The 15,297-nt window shown below is 39.9% G+C and overlaps 1 protein-coding gene across 1 annotated transcript in view; it reads right to left on the reverse strand.

Moving 5' to 3' along the window:
* Positions 1-8,485: 8,485 nt before the first annotated feature.
* LOC147729973 (uncharacterized) overlaps positions 8,486-15,297 on the reverse strand; it is a 1,004,770-nt gene continuing 997,958 nt past the window's right edge. The window contains exon 30 of the mRNA XM_086954938.1: positions 8,486-10,044. Within this exon, the coding sequence (XP_086811064.1) occupies positions 10,006-10,044 (39 nt within the window). The 3' untranslated portion in view covers positions 8,486-10,005. The remainder of the gene's footprint in view (positions 10,045-15,297) is intronic.

A 15,297-nucleotide genomic window follows, 5' to 3' on the forward strand; every position in this document is an offset into this window, starting at 1 on the left:
CCAGGCTCTGGAAGTGGTGGAAATTTTCTTGGACAAAAGAGATCGTCCAGCAAGAATTCCCACGGACTTTATTTTGAAACTGGCTAGAATGGCTTTGACTAAAAATTACTTTAAATTCCATGAGGACTTCTTTCTACAAATAAAGGGAGTAGCCATGGGCTGTCCCTTTGCCCCGGAGCTTGCCATACTTTTCATGAGTGAATATGAAGACAGACACGTACATAACAACAACCCCTTCTCACAATGGATAGGGGGTTGGGTTCGTTTCATTGACGACATTTTTTTCACATGGTCAGGCACAACGGAACAACTAGCTGATTTCCATGGATGGCTAAATAATCGCACAAGGGACATTCAATTCAGCATTCAATCATCACCCACAAGACTTTCCTTTCTAGACGTGGAAGTTTATTGTACAAACGGACAGTTGGTGACTACTCTCTTTAGAAAAGAGACTGACCGCAATAAATCCTTACACTTTTCAAGTAACCACCCGCGCAGTCTGAAAGAAAATTTACCAATAGGCCAATTTCTCCGTATACGTCGAAATTGTTCATTCAAAGACGAGTATATGTATCATGCTAACGTGCTCATGGAGAGACTTTTAGATCGGGGCTATCCATCTAAATTGATCAAACAAGCAATAAAACGCGCGTGGTGGACACCACGAGAAGAACTTTTGAGAAAGAAAGAAAAGAAAAAACTTGAGCGCACAGTGTGTGTTACTACATTCGGGGCATCATCTAACTTTCTCAAAAAGGTCATTCACCAGAACTGGCATTTGATAAAGGATGTTGATACACAGTTAAACGCCAAACCACTTTTTGCCTTTAAAAAGGACAAGAGCATTGCGAACCAAGTCATCAGGGCAGCTGTCCCTGTCAAGAAGGTACCTACAATACGTGAGTTTGTCAATTTACCTCCAGTCACAGGACACAAAAAGTGTGGTACATGCCTGTGCTGCAACTCTACAATTGAAGGGAATGTATTCCAACATGAAGGAATCTCATGGAAGCATAACACTTTCACAAATTGCAAATCCAAGAACTTGATTTACGCCATCCTATGCCCATGTGCCAAATTGTACATAGGAAAAACAAATCAGGAAATCAGACAGAGAATATCTCAACATAAATCAAGAATAAAGAGAAAAATCACCACAGCACCTCTTGTACAACATTGGATCGACGAGTCACATGGGGACCTCGATTTCAGATGGACTGTCATCTCGAAGTTAGAGCACGACCAGAGGGGTGGAGATTTAGAGGCCAAACTCAAACAACGAGAAGCAATGTTGATCCTGAAATTCAACTCAGCCACTCGGGGCTTGAATGTAATGTCGGAACTTTACAACTTATAAACAGAGTTGTTTTCCTCCCATACATTTTTGTGAATTCACAGACCCTTGGACACCTTTCTTCTAATACGCGATCTATAATAAACTATACGAGACTCTTATCAACGATCTAATGCTCTTAATCAACCTGACCTATTCGAATTGGCGAATGCAACACATAAAACAACCATGACTGACAGAATGTTTAATTATTTTTGTAGATTGAGCGATCTATAATAAACTATACGAAACTCTTACCAACGATCTAATGCTCTTAATCAACCTGACTTATGGAACGGCGAATGCGCCACATAAAAGGACCAAATAAACATTTTCATTACTGCATTTACCTTAATAGGGCAACAAACTACAATTCCCACAAACCCAAGCAGGGGTCCTAACCATTTCTACAACCGGGTCAACCGGGACAAACACAAACGCGCCTCAGTAATGGACGTGGATGCGTATGGAGGAGACTTGAATAATTGACACCGGTAAGATCACCCCCGCGTAACTAGATTACAAACCTTGGATGCACTCGGGGACCCGAATGCCCGTCATTTTAATTTCACACGTTGTCACTTTTCGCGGAGCACCGAAGCGCTAATTTCAATCAGTTACCACTTTTCCCTCCGTTAAAACGATTATGGGCGCGGCTGCACGCCCATCATTTGATCCTCACGACTCACATAGCAAACGGCAAACACCCGGCTTTTGAAGCTTATGAATTAAATATGCCCATACGTGTATCAACACAGAGCATATAAGTGCCAAAGTTAATAAGACATCTTTCCCTTTATTTTTAGAATCGTTTGAAGAAAGTGAATAATCTGACCACGCGGTCACATTGCCGATTTATGTAAGTACTCAGATTGGTGCATGCCATCAATTTGATCTGCTTCTTTGGCAAACTAACTTTAATCATGCTCATTCAATTTTATACATTACAGCCATATGAGCAAACCATCTTGTGGGAGACCGACTACTGAAAATTAAAACACAGGTATGATCTGAGAGAGTGTGTGACTGCTTGAAGTTGAGTGTTGCCTAGCATGACTGACAGAATGTTTATTTATTTATTTTTGTAGATTGAGCCCACATGGTCCTGATGAGAATCCCCGCCACATAAGGGATTCGAAACGCGTCGACCCCTGTTCTTTTGAACCTTCGTTTTCTCAATAGACCAATCTCCTCATGACTAAAACTTAAAAATTGAATTACTGCATGGTCTACTGCATAAAATATGTTTTAACAAATCTTGTACTAAGCACTAGTATCCGCACCTGTAGTTCAACAAGAACTTTATTAAAAACAGGGCGTTTACATTTACTTTAGAACAGTGAATTTTCGGCATACTGTTGTCAATTTGTCTAGTCTTGTATGTCTATGTCCCTAAGTGTACTAAGTGTAGTCTTTTTGAATGTTTTATGTGTCCCCCAAACGTTTTGCAAAATGATACATATTGGATCTGAGTTGTGATAAATTGTTGTTCTTGTACATATTGGATGTTTTTGGATATACCTTACAAGTCTCTTCTTTTGTGAAATTTTTTTCGTTTAAAAGTATTTTCACAACCAAAAGAAAAAAATATATAAAAGAAATCCAAAAATAAAAAGAAGTATTCATACGATTGTAGACTGAATCATTGGTCTTTCTGAATTGAGGATTGTTACTCAATTTTTCAAATTATTGAATTCAAGTGCAGTACTGGCATCTCTTTGTTGATTTTGATAATGGCGCAGCCTTACTGCTTTAGCCAGAACCCTCTTTGTTGCCACTTATAATAGCGGGTGCACACCCACGAGGTTCTTTACACCGCTGTTTAAGCCTCGACCATTAGAACACGGTTTTTCTTGGTTCATCCAGTCTGACCCCCCCCCCTTTTTTTCTTTGAATTTAGGTTCCACTAGTTTATGATTGAATGGTGTGTGTAGGTGAATGAGTGTATTTGGTGTGCTTACCGTACGACTGTTGATTGACTCAATCTTCAGACTGTCAATTTAATATGTCAGAGGAACAAACCTTCGCATACAGCGAAGATCACATAAAAAATCTTCTCAAAAACCCTCCTTCTTTCGGCTCCGCTACTCTCAGCAGTACCGCACAAACAAACAACGAATCGGACAAATTAATTAGGTTGAAGAAAAAACAAATCCGGACGGATTTACATGGCCACTACCTTCTCCAACACCTCAGGTCAGGCACAATACCTACAGGTTTGATTGTTAAAAACATTCCCGTGATTTTTACGGAAGATGACATATATAAAAAAGGATTCAGTTACATTGAAACCAAATGTAGTAGAGACTTAATGGTTCTAACAATTGAAACGGCACAAAGATTATCCATAGCCCAATTGGAGGAAATCGAAAAATTGGAAACGGAAATTAAAGCAAACCCATTGATTCAAGACTCTAAAATTCTTCATGAAAAAGTTGAAAAGGAAATCCTGGAATTCAAGGATTATACTGTGCAACAGAAAGAAAACAATTTTGATAGAGACAAACGGAATTTTTCTTTTGAAAAGGCCTACCCTTATTTGCAACAGGATTTTTACTCTCGCCCAGAAGCAAGACGCTTCTTATCGGACAACCAAGGTCGATCCCGAACAAAATACCTAACCTTCTCAGATACATCATCGTCAGGAGGGAGTGATTCTGAACCAGGGACATATAGACCCCAATTCAATCGACGTGGAGGTTATCAACAGCAGCAATATCAACAAAACTTTCAACAAAATAAACAACAACAGCAACAACAGCCTTTTTTAGATCAAGGCCAACAGAAACCGCGCGGAAAAACAAGATACAACCAGCCATGGGAGATGTCGACGAGGCGACAAAATTACAAAAACTAGGGACTTCATCTGTTATCAATCTCTCCAACAGAGTTCTTTCCTCGTCGGAAGTAAGTGTATTGGAAAAGGGACTTACTTTCGTCCCTACAAAACCTCAAGACTTTGTTAGACTTAAGCTGGAATTTATCGAGTTCTGCAGGAAAATCCGTCTGATTGCATTTTTTTCAGGCAAAGAAACAATGTCGCAAACAGAAACCACGGGTTTAAAGAGGAAATCTACCTTTTGTCCACCAGCTTTTAAAACACCTAAAGAAGTGATATATTTTGAGAAAACTGTATTGTCAGCTATTGCATCAGAAGAAAAAAAGAACAAACCTTTCATCAAACATAATTTGTCTAAAAAAGAAAAAGACGCACTTTTTTCTCTCAGAAATGATGAGAATATTATAGTCAAGCAAGCCGATAAAGGCGGCTCGATTGTTATTTGGGGCACCAACGAATATATAGCGGAAGCCAATCGACAGCTACTTGACATAGAATGTTATCGGAAAATACGATCAGACCCAACGACTGAATTTCAGAGAGAACTCGAGAAAATACTACAGAATGGTTTCGAACAAGGCTTTTTGGGTAAACAAGAATTCAATTATTTGGTTAATAAACACCCAAGAACTCCCTTGTTCTATGTACTTCCAAAGGTACACAAGAATGCCAAATCACCACCGGGACGCCCCATAATATCGGGGTGTGATTCACTTTTTGAACCCATCTCCAAGTTTATCGACTTCTTCCTCAAACCATTCACATTGACAGTACAATCTTTTTTGAGAGATACCTCAGATTTTCTGTGCAAATTGCAACAATTACCATTTACCGAAGGCCGGGATTTATTAGTCAGCATGGATATAGTTTCATTATATACTCAAATCCCCCAAGACCAGGCTCTGGAAGTGGTGGAAATTTTCTTGGACAAAAGAGATCGTCCAGCAAGAATTCCCACAGACTTTATTTTGAAACTGGCTAGAATGGCTTTGACTAAAAATTACTTTAAATTCCATGAGGACTTCTTTCTACAAATAAAGGGAGTAGCCATGGGCTGTCCCTTTGCCCCGGAGCTTGCCATACTTTTCATGAGTGAATATGAAGACAGACACGTACATAACAACAACCCCTTCTCACAATGGATAGGGGGTTGGGTTCGTTTCATTGACGACATTTTTTTCACATGGTCAGGCACAACGGAACAACTAGCTGATTTCCATGGATGGCTAAATAATCGCACAAGGGACATTCAATTCAGCATTCAATCATCACCCACAAGACTTTCCTTTCTAGACGTGGAAGTTTATTGTACAAACGGACAGTTGGTGACTACTCTCTTTAGAAAAGAGACTGACCGCAATAAATCCTTACACTTTTCAAGTAACCACCCGCGCAGTCTGAAAGAAAATTTACCAATAGGCCAATTTCTCCGTATACGTCGAAATTGTTCATTCAAAGACGAGTATATGTATCATGCTAACGTGCTCATGGAGAGACTTTTAGATCGGGGCTATCCATCTAAATTGATCAAACAAGCAATAAAACGCGCGTGGTGGACACCACGAGAAGAACTTTTGAGAAAGAAAGAAAAGAAAAAACTTGAGCGCACAGTGTGTGTTACTACATTCGGGGCATCATCTAACTTTCTCAAAAAGGTCATTCACCAGAACTGGCATTTGATAAAGGATGTTGATACACAGTTAAACGCCAAACCCCTTTTTGCCTTTAAAAAGGACAAGAGCATTGCGAACCAAGTCATCAGGGCAGCTGTCCCTGTCAAGAAGGTACCTACAATACGTGAGTTTGTCAATTTACCTCCAGTCACAGGACACAAAAAGTGTGGTACATGCCTGTGCTGCAACTCTACAATTGAAGGGAATGTATTCCAACATGAAGGAATCTCATGGAAGCATAACACTTTCACAAATTGCAAATCCAAGAACTTGATTTACGCCATCGTATGCCCATGTGCCAAATTGTACATAGGAAAAACAAATCAGGAAATCAGACAGAGAATATCTCAACATAAATCAAGAATAAAGAGAAAAATCACCACAGCACCTCTTGTACAACATTGGATCGATGAGTCACATGGGGACCTCGATTTCAGATGGACTGTCATCTCGAAGTTAGAGCACGACCAGAGGGGTGGAGATTTAGAGGCCAAACTCAAACAACGAGAAGCAATGTTGATCCTGAAATTCAACTCAGCCACTCGGGGCTTGAATGAAATGTCGGAACTTTACAACTTATAAACAGAGTTGTTTTCCTCCCATAAATTTTAGTGAATTCACAGACCCTTGGACACCTTTCTTCTAATACGCGATCTATAATAAACTATACGAGACTCTTATCAACGATCTAATGCTCTTAATCAACCTGACCTATTCGAATTGGCGAATGCAACACATAAAACAACCATGACTGACAGAATGTTTAATTATTTTTGTAGATTGAGCGATCTATAATAAACTATACGAAACTCTTACCAACGATCTAATGCTCTTAATCAACCTGACTTATGGAACGGCGAATGCGCCACATAAAAGGACCAAATAAACATTTTCATTACTGCATTTACCTTAATAGGGCAACAAACTACAATTCCCACAAACCCAAGCAGCGGGTCCTAACCATTTCTACAACCGGGTCAACCGGGACAAACACAAACGCGCCTCAGTAATGGACGTGGATGCGTATGGAGGAGACTTGAATAATTGACACCGGTAAGATCACCCCCCGCGTAACTAGATTACAAACCTTGGATGCACTCGGGGACCCGAATGGCCGTCATTTTAATTTCACACGTTGTCACTTTTCGCGGAGCACCGAAGCGCTAATTTCAATCAGTTACCACTTTTCCCTCCGTTAAAACGATTATGGGCGCGACTGCACGCCCATCATTTGATCCTCACGACTCACATAGCAAACGGCAAACACCCGGCTTTTGAAGCTTATGAATTAAATATGCCCATACGTGTATCAACACAGAGCATATAAGTGCCAAAGTTAATAAGACATCTTTCCCTTTATTTTTAGAATTGTTTGAAGAAAGTGAATAATATGACCACGCGGTCACATTGCCGATTTATGTAAGTACTCAGATTGGTGCATGCCATCAATTTGATCTGCTTCTTTGGCAAACTAACTTTAATCATGCTCATTCAATTTTATACATTACAGCCATATGAGCAAACCATCTTGTGGGAGACCGACTACTGAAAATTAAAACACAGGTATGATCTGAGAGAGTGTGTGACTGCTTGAAGTTGAGTGTTGCCTAGCATGACTGACAGAATGTTTATTTATTTATTTTTGTAGATTGAGCCCACATGGTCCTGATGAGAATCCCCGCCACATAAGGGATTCGAAACGCGTCGACCCCTGTTCTTTTGAACCTTCGTTTTCTCAATAGACCAATCTCCTCATGACTAAAACTTAAAAATTGAATTACTGGATGGTCTACTGCATAAAATATGTTTTAACAAATCTTGTAGTAAGCACTAGTATCCGCACCTGTAGTTCAACAAGAACTTTATTAAAAACAGGGCGTTTACATTTACTTTAGAACAGTGAATTTTCGGCATACTGTTGTCAATTTGTCTAGTCTTGTATGTCTATGTCCCTAAGTGTACTAAGTGTAGTCTTTTTGAATGTTTTATGTGTCCCCCAAACGTTTTGCAAAATGATACATATTGGATCTGAGTTGTGATAAATTGTTGTTCTTGTACATATTGGATGTTTTTGGATATACCTTACAAGTCTCTTCTTTTGTGAAAAAATGTTCGTTTAAAAGTATTTTCACAACCAAAAGAAAAAAATATATAAAAGAAATTCAAAAATAAAAAGAAGTATTCATACGATTGTAGACTGAATCATTGGTCTTTCTGAATTGAGAATTGTTACTCAATTTTTCAAATTATTGAATTCAAGTGCAGTACTGGCATCTCTTTGTTGATTTTGACGTCAAAGTTGGAAGCAGCTGGCTATGGTTAGTGAGTAGACCATTACATTCTGCAAGTGGAGGGCCCAGATCAACATGTCCTGCATCACCTCCATGAGGTGCATAGTTTAGTAATGCTTGACCTTGAGCCCTGACAAAGCCTCCACTATATATTTTGAGAAGGCTCTAAACATGGATAGCAAAGAATACCTACCTGGCCAGGGCGTGGTGCTGGTGCAGCGACATTTTGTAGGGGTGTAAAAACAAAGTTTCAGATTTACCTGGAATTAGAGCACTTTGGCTGTGAGTAAGATTCAGATGCCTTTAAAGAGTCCATCAAGATACCTAGAAAACAAGAGTCTGGTAGTTGAGCCCTTAGATTTATTCAGTGTTCAAGTGACACCCAAAACTGTGCATAATGCAATAAAACCCCTAAAGGTTTCTATTGGAAACTGGTGAGGCTGGAGAACCTCAGAATAAAAATGTCCAGGTGATGCACAAGAATATCAGCCTATAATGTGACCCTTGATGCCCATTCTAAGTTACAAAAAGTCTCAAAATGTACACAGACAATTGAGTAACCCATGAGCATGCCGTTTTCCATGTAATTCTTTTCCTTGAATGTGAAACGCAGGAACTAGAAGTCACCTCTGCACACCGGCAAGAGCTTGAATGTGGTCTCTGTATTGGATATCGCCATCAAAACCTTTGTTACGTCCCCATGGCTAGGCAATAGTCTAGTACAAGGATGTATATCTCACTGCATACTCCAAATGTTAAGATCTTCATCGACAGATGTACCCATGAGACACAACACATTATAAACCAATCTGTAGTTCTGGCTCTTTCTCTTTTACCAAACCCACTTTGAAGTTATTGGATCCATCAAGAGGGGGGTGGTTTGGTCATCAAATAGGCCCATAATTGTGGACACGACTTTTAGTAGGTAAGGTTCCTTTGGCTTAAGAAGGCTCTTCTGCTTCCCTCCCCATTTTTCTTGAAGCACTTCTTTTGGGTGTTCCTGGCTCAAGTAGAATGAGAATATGTTCTTCAATCGGAAGGAAGTCCCTTCACGGCGATTGTTTAATTGCCAATATGTGAGATTTCTGTCTGCAAATTATTAGAGGGAACAAAAGGAATTGCCAAACCTGTTCCTGCTCAGGCCTGCATGGACCACTTCATGCTGTAAGTTAACTTCCCTCTGGTCGCATGTCCTTAGGCCGATTAGCCTTCATCTGCCTGAAATTTGTGTCAGATAGGCACCAGTCATTCCCTGGGAATACAACCTTCCGTTCTTCTTAACGACACTAGAGTTAATCAGGTAAAAAACCTTGCAGAACCCCCCTTCCAGATTCTTTCTATTATGTCTAGGGTTGTGCTTTGTCAATGACACTGCATTGGAACCCTGCGGCCAAAGAGGATGAGCAACAGGAATGGAGAACTGGAAAGCTGCACTGGGGGGTAAGGGCTAATGTCCTCCATCACAGTGACATTCGAGTGCCCAGCCTTAGTGGCGGATCTCATGTACCTCAGGTTCCTGGATACAATACCCAACAGGCTAACTGCCTGGATTACAGACTCATCTCATTGTACGTGAATACGTAACTCATTAAATATTCAAAAATAAGTTCTTAACCACATGGCTGCTAGGCGTTTTCCCGTCCTGCGCTAAAAAATCTAAAACACCATAAATCATGACGAGCTGGCCTTGTCATCCGCGCACAGCAGGTAAGCGCCATGACGAGCCCAGCTCGTCATTAGCTTTGAAGGGGTTAATGTGTCTTATGTCACAGGGAAACACATGTTCCAAGGGATGTATGTAGCAGGAAGCATCTGTCTTCGGTATCTTCGGCCTATTTGGGCATCTCCACAGTTTGTTCAGGTGGTTCACAGAGGACTATAACCTGCATTCAACAGAGCAGTTTCCTGAAATAAAGTCACAAATAATAAGTTAATAGCTTTGTGGGTGCAAAGTGAATAAAACATGTAGAAACTACTTTCAAATCTCACCTAATTGGTTTTAAATCGATCACGAACATGATGAATCTACAATTAAGCCACGTCTCTTCTGCCGCCAAAATAGCCCACTGAACTATATTTGTGAGTTTATTCAAAAGGATCCGGGCGGTAAATGAGTTGAGTGTATACATTCTGCATAGCGGAGATTTGCAACAAGTTCCGAAATGCACCACTTTGACAATCAAAATTACACCATATGTCGGTGAAAGTCTATATTCGAAAAGAGAGACAATCCAAATAAAAGAGCGCTGAGTCCAAAATTGCAAGCAAGTGTTCAGGATTCTTTTAATTTTCAGATCGAAATGCCAGCCAACGCGTTTCGTTCCTTCAAGTGGAACTTCTTCAGGGCTGTGAATCGTGAATAAACATACAAAAACCACGTGTGAGTACCTACAACAAACCAATATTGTGCTTAATACATAAATAAACAATCCATGTTCGCATTGCCAGAGGCAAGCTAAGATTAAAAACAACCTAACATTAAAATTGCAGCAAGAAATGGGAGAATTGTATGCGTGGGGGGGGGGGAGGAAGGAGTTATCCTATCCTATTTACCCCATTCTTTAGCTGCATCAAACATTTAAAAAGCGGGCACATATTGAGGGGTGTATTCTCCTACTATGTTTCCCTATTCCAGCCAATTGTATCTAACAACGAAGTTCTAAATTGGGGCACATATCAAATTTCGACACATTCAGTTCATATATCATAATGTTGTCAAGGTTACAATTAACACACAGTGCTCACATTGTTTGGCTTTTTTGTTTGCCAGATTCATGACTGCTAAACATTTCCCAATTATACACTCGGTTAATCAGTTGAGAGTAATTCATTTTACCACATCGGGAAAAGAATTTTCGTTTGTGTATCGTAAGATGACCAATACTAGTGCCAAAAAATGGTATCAGGTAAGCAAGTCCATTTCTTTTAGAGATATATCTATCAGGGGAACTATTCCTACAAATCTATGGTCAGCTATGCTGGTCATGACAGGCACATATGGCATCGCTACACTTATCTCCAAGTCCATAAGTTGGAATAAAAAAGCACATACATGTCTGGGAATGACTATTTTCGTGTTTCCTCATATAGCAAGGGAAAGAATGCAATACAATGAAACAGTGCAAGGGTAAAAATAAGGCTCCTACCAGTAATAATGGATGACAAGAATTGTTTGTATTCTTAATTTAATGTTGATATTGAATATACTAAATGCGCCCTCTGGGTTCTTCCTAACAGGTAAATCGAGCAGCCATTTCCTCTATTTTCAGTATGCCGGTTTTGACTTACACTCAGTTTCACCAGTTATTTAACTCTTTTATCCTGCAATATCTCCAAGTTCTTCGACTTTATACATTTACCCCACAATGGGTTTATTTATCAACTTCCTTCACAGCCGGTGCTTTATTTGTTATATATTCCCGTTATATATTTTTTACATTCTGTCCCATCGACAACCACATCGTCCCTCTATGACTAAGAACCAGTCTACCTTTGACTAGCTCAAAATGGCGGCCGTTTTCGACTCTCCTAGTAGTGGTTCAGGTCGTGGGTTTCACTAGCAGCCAACACGTGGAGAGGTAGTGATCTTTAAAAACTCTCCCGCCGTCAGAGGACGGTAACATTGGCCGGAGCAGACCAGGCGCGAGTAGTGTGGAAACGCCGACCGGGGATATCTTATGGGACCCCCACAGGTAGGATCCTTACAATTGTATCTTCGCTTCTCGCTACTCCTGTACATGACTAGCATGTCATTTAAAAACAATACGCAACATTTTCTTGCGTGTGAAAGACTGTCCTTTGGTTTATATAGTATACATTTGCATTCGGCTAACGTGACTAAATAATCATCCCGTCACGTTTCCAAATAAATTTTGCTATGCGCGTCTATGACCTTACTCTGGTCACATTTATCCGTTACTGGGGCTAACACAAGTCGAAACGCCACTCGCCATGTAGCATAATTTGCATTACTTCCTGAGGGTTCGACACAATGTTGTCATGAACCAGGGCAACATGGAAGTATTTCGTTTAATTTTTTCCAACACATCCGAACAATAAGGGTGGCCGCTCCCTCTGACTTAAGACCATCTAAAAAATCGCACTATGTCCGTTTTCGTGTGATTCTATGCAATAAGTGCAGGAATGGTTACTTATTTTAAAACAAAAAATCTTTCTTTTAAGGTAACTACCTGAATGTGACTACCTCGCCAGAGTCGATTAGGGATTTCCAAATTGGAACAAGTGACAGTGAATAATACGAATTTTCATAATATTTAAAGGTATGTCACTTTATTTCGTTTCACGCTATGCGCCTTCCAGAAGTTTTATTATGATAAAGTATGATTTATGTAGCCGTCATAGCTCTATGTAATGGAATTAGCCATAATTCTAAACACTCTTGCAGGTTATAATTCAGCAAGAAACTTCACAGCTCATTGTTATTAATGATGAAGAAATGAAAAATAAGAAACAATAGAGATAATTGAAAAATCGGCAGAAAGGCTCTCATAAGGTGTATTCCCTTTGGAAGATATAAGGTAATTTCTGAATACATGTACCCATTGTAAGAAAGGCCTTGATATGCCTTTAAAAACTAAATGATTATCCTAAGAGTCTAAGAAAGCTATGAAATTAAGGTACATATGTCCTCAAAGATATTGTCCTTTTTTACACATTACATTTAGGCAACTACCTTTCTGAAATTAATATTTGGTGACCCCACCTACTCGTCGACACTCAGACATAGGATATATGTATCTATGGTTAATCTTGGATCCCGGCTCAGGAAATCCTTATACTTGTCATCCATTATTACTGGTAGGAGCCTTATTTTTACCCTTGCACTGTTTCATTGTATTGCATTCTTTCCCTTGCTATATGAGGAAACACGAAAATAGTCATTCCCAGACATGTATGTGCTTTTTTATTCCAACTTATGGACTTGGAGATAAGTGTAGCGATGCCATATGTGCCTGTCATGACCAGCATAGCTGACCATAGATTTGTAGGAATAGTTCCCCTGATAGATATATCTCTAAAAGAAATGGACTTGCTTACCTGATACCATTTTTTGGCACTAGTATTGGTCATCTTACGATACACAAACGAAAATTCTTTTCCCGATGTGGTAAAATGAATTACTCTCAACTGATTAACCGAGTGTATAATTGGGAAATGTTTAGCAGTCATGAATCTGGCAAACAAAAAAGCCAAACAATGTGAGCGCTGTGTGTTAATTGTAACCTTGACAACATTATGATATATGAACTGAATGTGTCGAAATTTGATATGTGCCCCAATTTAGAACTTCGTTGTTAGATACAATTGGCTGGAATAGGGAAACATAGTAGGAGAATACACCCCTCAATATGTGCCCGCTTTTTAAATGTTTGATGCAGCTAAAGAATGGGGTAAATAGGATAGGATAACTCCTTCCTCCCCCCCCCCCACGCATACAATTCTCCCATTTCTTGCTGCAATTTTAATGTTAGGTTGTTTTTAATCTTAGCTTGCCTCTGGCAATGCGAACATGGATTGTTTATTTATGTATTAAGCACAATATTGGTTTGTTGTAGGTACTCACACGTGGTTTTTGTATGTTTATTCACGATTCACAGCCCTGAAGAAGTTCCACTTGAAGGAACGAAACGCGTTGGCTGGCATTTCGATCTGAAAATTAAAAGAATCCTGAACACTTGCTTGCAATTTTGGACTCAGCGCTCTTTTATTTGGATTGTCTCTCTTTTCGAATATAGACTTTCACCGACATATGGTGTAATTTTGATTGTCAAAGTGGTGCATTTCGGAACTTGTTGCAAATCTCGTGTTTACCCAAAGCTGCTGGGTTATACTCTCTGGACAGGGAGTATTCTGAATATTGCACACGTTTTTGAAAAACAATTTAAATGCAAATATTGGAAATAGTTGGATTGGTGCTTGTAGGGTGTTAAAAGTGGTCCACTGTCCACATTGTTTTTTGAAAAATGCATAGCGGAGATGTCTGTTTTCGCCAGGGAAAACGTGACAAAAAATGAACTGTCTAAACCCAAGTTCTAAAAGACAGTTTTCAAGTTGAATCCACTTCCATGTCACCAAGACAACATTAATAATGTCATCTAAGGTGGGGAGGGTGAATGCACGAGCAGTGTGGAGTAACGAAAATGAGGATGTTTTTATAGTTCTGCACCGTTGTTTGCTGCTCTCTTGTTTTTATTTTTAATTTTTATTTCCTATTTGTCAACAAATTTGTGTTTTTTAATTGTGTATGTACACTATAAATGTGTTTATAAGAGGTCTTTTTAATCACTGTACGATCTATATGCAATGTATTTTTATTAAAAATTAATGTGTTTACTTTTGTAAATCAGTTGCTTTAGAGTATTGTTTCACATAATTTGCTGTTGAGGGCCCAAGTTGTGGCAAATGGTAACATTATGAGTGTTGTGTATGAATGCAGATAAGAGAAAAAGACGTTTAGGTTGAGATTCATTAACATTACTATTTTTAGTATATCTTAAGTTTTCCCAGGAGAAATGTGTTCTTTATCAAATTTTGAATACCCTGTTAGGTGTATCTGAGGGCTCTGAACACCGCCCACTGCCCTAGGGCAGTGGACACACCCCTTAACCACAGGCTACCACCCGGGATCTCTATGTCTGAGTAATGCACACAGCACAGGGGCACGGTCCCAGTCCGTGCAGTTGTGTGCCCCGCACATGCACAAAATATCACTGTAAGGCCAAGGCTGCTATACTAGTGGTGCACGGCTGCATATGTGCATCTGTGCACCACTAAAATAGCAGGCGTGGGCTTCCAGTGATACTTTCTGCATGTGTGGTGCACCCAACTCCATGTACTGTGGCCACGCACGGCTGCATATATGCATCTCGCTCTTGTACTTAGAAATCCACCTGCGGGCTGTCTCATTGTATTTTGGGATATTGGGCATGGTATATGTTGTGCCTTTCTCTACGTTTTTTAGACTGCCACCCCGACCTGGTGCAAAACATAGCAGAGGTAAGTGTTGGTGGTGCCTTCCGCACTCACCAGCCAGGGTCGCTACAGGTTACCGCCTAAAAGGAGAAACAGCCCTGGTCTATGTTTGGTTTATCTGAAAAGCGCACAGTGGCCGGTCTGCCAGTTCTGTGACCAGGGCCG

This window comes from Lissotriton vulgaris, chromosome 2_1 (assembly GCF_964263255.1).
Source record: "Lissotriton vulgaris chromosome 2_1, aLisVul1.2, whole genome shotgun sequence".
Classification (NCBI taxonomy): domain Eukaryota; kingdom Metazoa; phylum Chordata; class Amphibia; order Caudata; family Salamandridae; genus Lissotriton; species Lissotriton vulgaris.